General features: G+C 42.6%; 1 protein-coding gene across 1 annotated transcript in view; it reads right to left on the bottom strand.

Annotated features, from left to right (window-relative positions):
- Positions 1-3,987: 3,987 nt before the first annotated feature.
- Positions 3,988-9,537, bottom strand: part of BMP7 (bone morphogenetic protein 7) — a 47,922-nt gene continuing 42,372 nt past the window's right edge. The window contains exons 4-7 of the mRNA XM_040609112.1: positions 8,608-8,805; positions 6,650-6,726; positions 5,889-5,999; positions 3,988-4,573 (exon numbers count right to left, since the gene is read on the bottom strand). Coding sequence (XP_040465046.1) covers positions 4,424-4,573; positions 5,889-5,999; positions 6,650-6,726; positions 8,608-8,805 — 536 coding nt within the window. The 3' untranslated portion in view covers positions 3,988-4,423. The remainder of the gene's footprint in view (positions 4,574-5,888; positions 6,000-6,649; positions 6,727-8,607; positions 8,806-9,537) is intronic.

Here is a 9,537-nt window from a genome sequence, read left to right as displayed (position 1 = left end):
CAAAAGATGAGTCTCTTTGGTTTTACTTACCCAGAAAATGCCTGTTCCCATTGCAGGCCGAGCTGGAAGGATGGAACAGAGCAGCAGAGGGAATCCCGTGGTCCTTGGCAATGCCGCTGAGCTGCGCTTGTGCGAGCTCCGCTCTCCCTCTCTGGTTTTAGGCTTTCCAGCTGACACTCCCATAAAAATCAGAAATCTTAAAATTACACTAAGGCTTACTTAAATCATTATCTTTTATTATATGAACGTTGGCAGCAACAGACGCAGTTTCCTGCATAGGGACAAAAGGATCCTACTGTCAGTACTGGAACAGATCTGAAACGGCTCAATTAAGCAAACATAACATCCTCAAAGTTTGGCCTGAAAGGAAGTTAAAATAACTGTTCTATAAAATGCTTTAAATGTGCTTTAAAATGTCATTACTCAGATAAATCTAGCCATTTTGAAGTTGGTTCGCTAGACTTTTATGGCCCTGCCAGTTTATGGCAGCGTATGTATTCGCGTCAAGAATTCCTCTTCCAGAACAGTAGATGAGGAGACAAAGCCACAGTAGCGCTGCAGACGGAGGGGAGGCTGCAACCAGCTCGGGAGCAGAGTTTTGGCTCCCAGGCTGGGAAAGCTGCTCCCAAGCACATCCAGCAAGTTGTGTGTGTTTGTGGCAGAGCTGGGAACCGACCGATATTTCATGATATAAGGCTGTATGTGTTGAAGTTAGCGGTAAAGCTGCTGTTGGCTGCAGGACCGGCACTGTAAAGCAGGATGGGGGGAGGGTTGTTGTGGCTGTTGTTTTGTGTGCATATTTTAATATTATTTTTTTAAAAAATTCCTTCCTCCCCTTGCTGGAACCATCTCTGGCTTACACTGGGTCTAAATGCAGAGCATTAGGACCATACCGAGAAATACCAGAGGATTCTCCTAAATCTAGTCTAGGCATACAAAAGCCACGAAGGCATCAGTTTAGGTCAATAAAGGTCTTCCCACTGATGCATTGCTGGACTTCTGATCAGTGCAGAAAGCAAATTTACCTATGAATTTGTAATCACTTGTGAAGTAGTTTAACTCCAAAATGCTCATGATTTAAGCCTCTGGATCAGTAAATACTTCTACATAACCTGGAACATCTCTGTTCGCAGTTCAAAGTAAACGAGAACCCCAAATTGCTGTTATGCCCTGAAGATATAATGTTTAGTTAATACAAGGATTTAGACCATTATTTTTTTCAGCTGCCTCCATAGCAATGCGGTGTGGTATCCACAGTAGGCAACCTCATGCCAGCAGCATCTCTGAAATATGCTAAAACAACCTAAATTAGAAAATGTCAGCTTCTTGGCTGATGTTCTTTTGGAGTTTCTTTCTTCCTTTCTTGTGCCTCTATAATTTTATTGGGATGACTAAATCTCTGAACTATGTTAGCAGTAAACAGAACTAATTTACCCCCTGCTTCTTTGAAACAGCTGCTGACAGCTGCACTATAATTCAATCATGGATCTTTGCAGTGCAGGCTGCAAAACATATTCATATTTTTTGTATTCTTCCCTCTGTTGTATTTGGACTGAAGGAGTCGCACCAAACAGCGACATGTGCTGTGTTTTCCTGTACAAAGAGATTGATCTACATGAAAACAGAGGCTTAAGATGAAATACTGCCCAGCCAAAAAGGTTTTTGAAAACAGGGAGAATAACCACACAGATACACAATCTTGTTGGGGTATCTTTTGTAAAGTTGCAATGATTTATTTTACTACTTTGTACAAAAGGCTTCTGACAACTGCTCTATGAAAAGAATCAGAAATGTGTATGCATTTTTGCCAACTGTTAATAAATATCTTCTTAAATAAGGAAACAAATGTGTTTAGGAACCGAGAATCATTTTTCTTGGATGTGATTGAAAAGGAATTCAAAGATGGAAATAAATAATTCTTCTTCCACTTGTGACAACTATTTACATAAAAATGTACAAACAGTGAAGCTGATGTTGAGCCTAGCATCAGAAATTCTGTTATTGTGGTTAAAAAAACCCAACAAACCACACACCAAAATAAACAAAAAAAAAACCAAACAGAAACAATCCCCACAGAATATTTAATATATGAATCCTATACAGCAAGATACTGTGGTCCAAGTTAAAAATGCAATACACCAACGCAGTGACCACCAACACTGAAACACCCGCAAGAAAAATTAATCCTTGACTACTAAATAGTGGAAGTTTAGGCATGATTGGCTTTTAACTTTCGAGGCAGCACCTTAACTTCCTTTAGGAGGTTTACAGAAGCACTGGTGTATATATGTATACAATGTCAAAAGACACTTGCCATCTGTGTGATTTCAGTACCTCACTCTAAATGAGAGATGCGCTGAGGGCAGTTTTGGCTGGTTATTGCAGGTGGTCTTGTCTGCAGGCTCCAGGGAGGGAAGGTCTTTCGGCTTCAGCTGTCGTCCTGCCGTTTGTAACTACTGGCCAAGTCTCACCTTGGAGCAGTTAGGAAGTTTGCTGGAGTTGTGCCTGCAGAGTGTGCGTGCCATGGCCAGGCTGGTCCTGCAGGTGTTTGAATTGCCTGGGCTGGAAGCTGGGCACATCTGGCAACTGCTTCCCAAAGCCCTGGTCCAAAAACCTACTGATGTCAAGGGGAGATTTCCACCTTCCTATGAGTCTAATCCTGCTACTGAGAAAAATGCTGGGAAAACCCAAATTACTTAAATGAGATTAGAATTAGACCATCAGAAACAAGTTTCCAGTTTATTTCATAGATGGTAAATTTTTTCTTCCTTTGCTTATTCTTTGTAAAGTGAGGCATCTGGTCTGGATTTGATCTGTGACTTAAAGGAAGAAGAGCAGTAAGCAATTTCCAGAACTGGGCGGTTGCATTCATTTATCTTCTTTCTCTAACTCTCCTCTAAGGCAAGATATGGAGCCAAGTTCCCACTGCGGCTCATGGCTCTGTCCACTCACTGAGAAAAGAGAACCATCTCCAGGGATTTATTAAGTTCTGGACCCATCTGTTGGAGGTTTAGGTTTTTGAAGTTGGGAGATTTAGAGCTGGGTGTGCTGTGGACCCGGTGTTTTATTGGACAGAATTTTCTTTTTTATCTCTCTGGTGAAATTTATGCCAATCCTACTTTGTAATTGCAACGTATGCCAAAGTGTTGAATTAGTTTGTGATTGGTTACTGCTAGTTTGTATTCTTCTTCACAACTTTAATTGTATTTTAATTATAGAAGTGCGATGTTTGTATAACCTGTGACTTTAAAAGAAGGCAAAAGAAAAGCCTTGAGGGGACATTTTCTTGCTCCTGATTCCAGCTTGTTGGTGTGGCTCTTGAAAGGTGTTTTTTTTTTTTTTTTAAAAAAAAAAAAAAGGTGAAACCAATTATAGAGCAGGGGGTTTACTGTAAACACTGACCACGGGAAGCAAGGTTTCCTAGCTTGTTTCTAGCTGAGTCTGTGTGGTGCTGGGTGTACATCCCAGCTTACAGCACCTTCTGCACTTCAGCCTCCACATTTTTGAAAAAGCATTGGAATTTGTTCTGTCAGTGAAGTCAATGGAAATTTTCCAAACAGGAGCAGGATCTTCAGCTGACTTGCACAACTTCGTAACTGCTTAGGATACCCCAGCTAAACCTTAAGTTTAATCCCGCTTTCTTAACGTTTTGCTGCTTTCCTGTTTCAAGTTCACAGCAAATTCAAATTCCTTCCGGTTGCTAGAAGAAATTTCCTACCACTTTTGACAGAAAAAAGTATATCCAAAAAATCTTACTCTTTATTTTCTTCAGTTCTTTTGCTTGCCAATTAGAAAATTCTTCTTTTTCTTACACTGATCTGTCCTTTGAATTTGCATCAATCCAGACATAGCTTTTGCTACTATAGTTTAAAACTGGAAGTTGCATGTAATTAATCTTTTGGTTTTGCTTATGAAATTGAAGCAAAGAAGAGGAATGGAAGTAATAATTCTCTAACAAAATACCTGTTCACTCCAGGTATATTTTGTTCACTTATTTTATTGCAAACTGTATTACAGGAACTACACATGCTTATTAGTCACAGCACATTCTCACCTTGGATAGTTTTGGGTTTTTTTAACTCACAATCACCACTGGTGAGTTTGCAATCTTCAGAAAGACTCATTTGCAAAAGTATGTTTTGTAGGAGCCAATTTTGTAGGCAGATTTGGTTTTGAATGGTTTCTCTGGCTTGTTTCAGTTTACAAGCTCATTGTCTGTAATAAACTAAAACAAAATGTGTTCAAATGCCACTTAGATCCAGAAACTGTTCCATTGTCTGAACTTTCAGAAGCCTGGTCCTAAAAACTGTTTGGGATTTTTTTAAGCCCATCTCTGGAGTGCTAACCTTTTTCCCCTCCCCCACATAGCCATACAAAACCACTCTTTACAAATAACTTTTTTTTTTTCTTCTTTCCTACAAATCTAATGACAGCCACATGCTCGTACCACCATGTTCCTGTATTTTTTTAAGATAACATTGGAGCTGTCATCAAAATAGAGCACTGAGATGGCATTGAGTTGTGTAGGAGCGCAGCAGGGTTTCGGCACAGTCTCTGGATTTATAAAGTGAACCTGGGGGGGAATGAAAGTAGAGGCATGTTAAGATTTACTTTTCCCCCTCTCCCCCCTCATATTTTTCTTTCTCAGGCAACCTTCTGTCTGTCCCATGCACTCACTCAGACATGTTTTGAACACCTGGCTTTGTGTACAAATGTCTTTAGATGTCCCCTGCATGTAACGGAGGCTGACGCACACATCCAAGTCAGATCTAGTTGGAAATCTTTCAGTGAGGCAGGTTTTCATTAGAAAATTCCCATTTGTCAGAGCAGTCAGCGTTCTGCAGAAGTGTACCAGTTACGATAAACTCCGCAGGACGCACGGGTGAGGTCTTGTGCGAAATCCCCTCAGCCCTGGGCGGGGGCCCCTGTCCCTGCAGCTGGCAGCACCGAGACTCAGCTGGGGCCAAGGGCTCCGGGTCCCCTGTGCTCCCTGCTGTGGGACCTCCAGGGAGAGGAGGAAAAAGCAAATAAAAAGCAATCTACCAGGAGAAAAACATGCAAATATTTCTTCCCTTGGAAACGTAGATGCTTGTACTTTCCGTAATACTTTTTGCAGTGTTGTTCTTAGATGCACACATGACATGGGGTGTAGAAAAGGTGCAGTGAGCCCCTTTGTGCCCTGCAGATGTGTGCAGGGGGCCTGGGCTGTTAAACTGGACCTGAGCTAGGTAGGAAACGGCATCCTGGCACGTCAGCTCGGTGTGCTGTACAGCTAGGGTACTCGGGACCAGCACGTCCTCTGGCCCATGCTGAGAGCTGTGGTGATGCAGGGGGGGCTGGGTGCCCAGCCAATGGTCCCCCTGAACACAGATGCTGTGTCATGAGGACATGCTAGCTCAGGGCTCCCATGTGGGCATCCTTGCACAATTTCATAAACCAAATACATCTACAGAGCAGCTGGGCTGTGTAATTTTGGGATTCGCTGACCGCATCCCCAGTCTCCCCCCAAATCCACTTTTGGCAGCAGCATACAGTGGATTCTTACAGTTTTTCCAAGATGTGCTGATAGCGAGTCTCGTGTCCTGCTCTCTCCTTCCCATGCAGTGGGACTACACCACTGTTAATACATCTATCATTGGGCCCTTTTAAACTAGAAGGAGCATGTCAGTGCTTGCAGCAAAGACAGGGTACTTCCCAGGAATTATTAATTCAGGCCACTTGGCTAGACATGTTGAGCCAGATGCTGCAGGCATCTTAATGAGCCAATGCAGACCTTCTTTCTCTTATTAGCTTAGAGATTTCTTTTTTTTTTTGGTTTTGTATATAAACTTATTTCTGAGTAGCATCTATCAGATGCAACTCTGTACTCGGAGCTACAGTGCACCTACCAGTGTCTGTACAATGGCGTGATTTGTAGCATTCATGTATGAATTCAACGGGAAAGCACATTCTCCTTCACAGTAATAAGCAGCATAGCCCTCTGGAGCGATGATCCAGTCCTTGATTAAATTGAAAATGTTGGATTACAGAAAAAGACAGAAATATTGTGTAGTGAAACAAAAAGTAAGACAGCACATAAATCTACCAGTTTATACACCCACATACAATTACAGTGGCCTGCAAAATAAAAATTTGGTATGCTGGCCGTTCTAATGCTATCTTATACACCCTAAAGCTGCTGCTTTTCCTGGAGGGATGTATCCCATTTTGCAAACATGCCTACAGAGTAGCTGAATTTCAGGGTTTTAGTTGTTTATCGATTCAGCAGTGTCCTCCCAGCTGTCCACAAGGATCACTTCACCCATGACTGAAATGCAGGAACAAGCTTTCAGAAACAAAATGTCTTTGACCAGGTCTAAAAGTATTGGTAGATGAAGATGACGAGCTGTATATGCATTCAGCACTGCCAGAGGAAACTCAGGGCCACAGTTTCTCAAAAGGACTTAAGCGTGTGGCGTTTCTAGTCAGTCTCACGCTAAATATTTGCATACCCTAATTTTTCAGAAGCAGTTCTTAAGCATGCTGAGGGCAATATACGCTTTTTTTCTCTCAGATTTAAAAAAAAAAAATATCCAGCTATTGGCTTGACCTCGCTACTGCAGCTTGCTAAGTGATGTGCAAAGGCACCCCGGTCACGCACAGCCCTTACCTGCCACCCTAGGTCCCTGAAGCTGACGTAGAGCTCATGCTTCTTGCAGGCTTGTCGCTGGTCGCTGCTGCTGTTCTCTGCGTGGGGAGAATGGGTGGCCATAAAGCTGGGCTGCCCCCATGCCCGCTGTACCCCTCAGCACCCGCAGCCCTCGGCAACACCCCGATAGGGAGTGAGGTATCGCTGCTCATCTGTTGCACTTGTGATGTTTTTTTTTTTCCTTAACATTTTCAAGCTTAGCCATAAATAATGGCTGGGTTCAATATATATGAAATGCCCCTCTGGCTTTTTGTGCAAAGCCATACTAGGCCTGGGAAAATAGCTGCTTCACACCCCCCTCAGATATTTTTTTTTGGCCTTCCTTTGAATTCATAGTAGCAAAAAGCAAGTTTCTCTGATTATCAAATAATGTATGAAAGAAGACACTATAAAAGGAGTGATCAGGAAAGGCACCTTTTATGTATTTTCTAAATTCCTGTCTTTGAATCACCTGCATTACTGGTGATAGTTGCACCTTCAGGCCTACAAAAGCAATGGATGACATTAAGGTAATGTGGAATCTGTCCATCTGTCCAGTGCAGCTGGATCCAGATTACCGACTTCTTGCAAGGGGTGACAATGCTTGCTGAAGCCAAAGAAGAAAGCACAGGTCTGCATCGTGGATCGGAACAACCATGACTATCAGTGCAGTTTTAAAGTTGTGCCCACCCTGGACATACAGCCTGAGCTGGAGACCCAAGCAGAAGTACCAGAAAATAATTATTTCAGCTCTTGTTGTTGGAAGCTAACTCTTTGTGGGGTCACCAAGCTGGAGGCAGGACACTGGTTACAGGGAGTTTTCCCGCCTACTCACAGAAGTATGAAATTCTTTTGTCCACTACCCATTCTTTAAAAAATGAATTGATATAGTAAATAGATGACAAAAAAGCACACGGACACTGCAGACCATCTATGCTCGGGGAGCTGCATAACCCAGAGCTTGCAAATACAAGCCACAGAAAACTATTTTAAGAGACTCTTTTGGGGTTTGGGTGAGAGGTACAGAATTACATCTATGTGGGGAGATCAGAGAAGCCACACCTAGCACCAGGGTTGCAGAAAAACACTGTTAATTCTAGGACGGGAATAACCTGATTAAATATAAGGAAGCTGCACCAAGGCCAATAGGAGAGAGTTCTCCTATAGCCTTGCAGGTAACCCCAAGCAACCCAAGGCAAAGATGAGTCGCATAAGATGATATTGTGCCCTTCGTTGTCCTTTTCCTTCTTCTTTTGCAACCTCTCCTTCCGTTCAGTGAAGCGCTCGCAGAAAGAGAGCTGGAAGTTGCCACTGCCCTCAGCAGAGCAAGCCCTGTGCTGTGGTTCCTGCTGGGAAGGTCACCAAGGGCCCATTATTCTGAGGTATCTCGTAATTAAGCCACGTTTCTATTTCAACTGCCTGACAGAGTTTTCTTCCATATTAGGAAGCACTGCTCCCCCAGAATAGCTGTGGTTATCCAAGCAACGAAGGGGCTTTCTTCTGTGCAAAACTTTTGGGACTACTAGGCATTTTGGGGGCCAAACTTAAAATCACAAAACTCTGAAATTCAATCTACAGCATTTTGATTCAGATTCACTGAAATATATTGCCGTTTTGATCACTTTCTCATTGTGAAATGTAAGACAATTACATTAAAGCAGTAAGTATTTATTTCATGTGGGAGAAAAGGAGATTTTCTGGTTAGGTCCTTTTTTTTGTTTGTTTGTTTAAATACATTGGATAAAGAAGTCCCTCAGTTTAATATTGTTTCAAAGAAACATTTTTCTTTTTTTTGAATAATCCCTAATTCCAAGTAGTTTCGAACCAGCAACTGAACATTAGTGGTAGACCAAAGAGACAACAGACAGACTGAATGTTGGAGAAACCCTTCCCACATTATCCCATGCCCAGAAACAGGGACCCAGCAACCCGCACTGTACCTGCGATGTTCGACACCCGGAAAGCTTCCTGGTTCTTTGGTGTTTTTGATCGATTCTGGCTCCTTTGCTTCCCTCCTGTGGAGCGAATACTGCGGAGATGCACCTCGGTGGCTTTGAAGAAGGCTACCGTGAACGGCTGCTTGTTCTGTGGGCCGTGCCTTCCAATAAGACCCGCCAGTTTGGGATTGATGCTTTGCCCTTGGTAACAGAATGGACCGGTAAGAGGGCCTGCAGTAGCAATAACTTTTCATTTTCAGCAGTCATAGTAAGGATAACAAGGAGGAGAGATGCTGCCTGGCTAGCAAGGGTGATTCCTAGGCACGTCTGTATGCGTTGATCCACCCAGGGCCTGGACTTAATCGGCAAAGCTGCTTCTGACAAGAGCAGCTCAGCACAGCTAACTTCATTTTATATCTGTGTGTAAAAGTTACATAAAATAGTCCTACATATAATTATTTTACCCTAAATCCGCTTAGCGTTAACTTTTCCTGCATTCTTTAGAGGGGTTTCTTTAAGTTCACCAACCTATAATTTGAAGTGATCCTATAAAAGGAACCATAAAACTCAGCCCATAGGAACACTAAATTCCCACTGGAAGGTTATTAACTTAAAATAAAAATGCCTTGTATGAAATGTTGACAGAGTTCCAGATATACTGTAGCTGAGAGAAACAAATAGTTCAGATGTTTGGAGGCATTTTGCTTATTGCTGTATCTCAGCACTGCTGTACCTGACCTCTTCGTTGCAGAACGGCTGATTACCACTCATGCTTCCTTCATTCTCAGCTTTTAACATAATTTGAGTTTTGGTAAAAGATGAGTAGGTGGTTTCTCTGTAGAATTAAATCAATTACAAAAAACACAAGGGAGGGGGTGGCAGTGGGAAATTCAGTATTTCTCCCTGTTGCCTCCAAAGGACGTCTGGGTGCTG

The sequence above is a fragment of the Falco naumanni genome, chromosome 10 (genome assembly GCF_017639655.2).
Source record: "Falco naumanni isolate bFalNau1 chromosome 10, bFalNau1.pat, whole genome shotgun sequence".
NCBI classification, from domain to species: domain Eukaryota; kingdom Metazoa; phylum Chordata; class Aves; order Falconiformes; family Falconidae; genus Falco; species Falco naumanni.
This window is presented reverse-complemented; position numbering and strand designations above follow the sequence as displayed.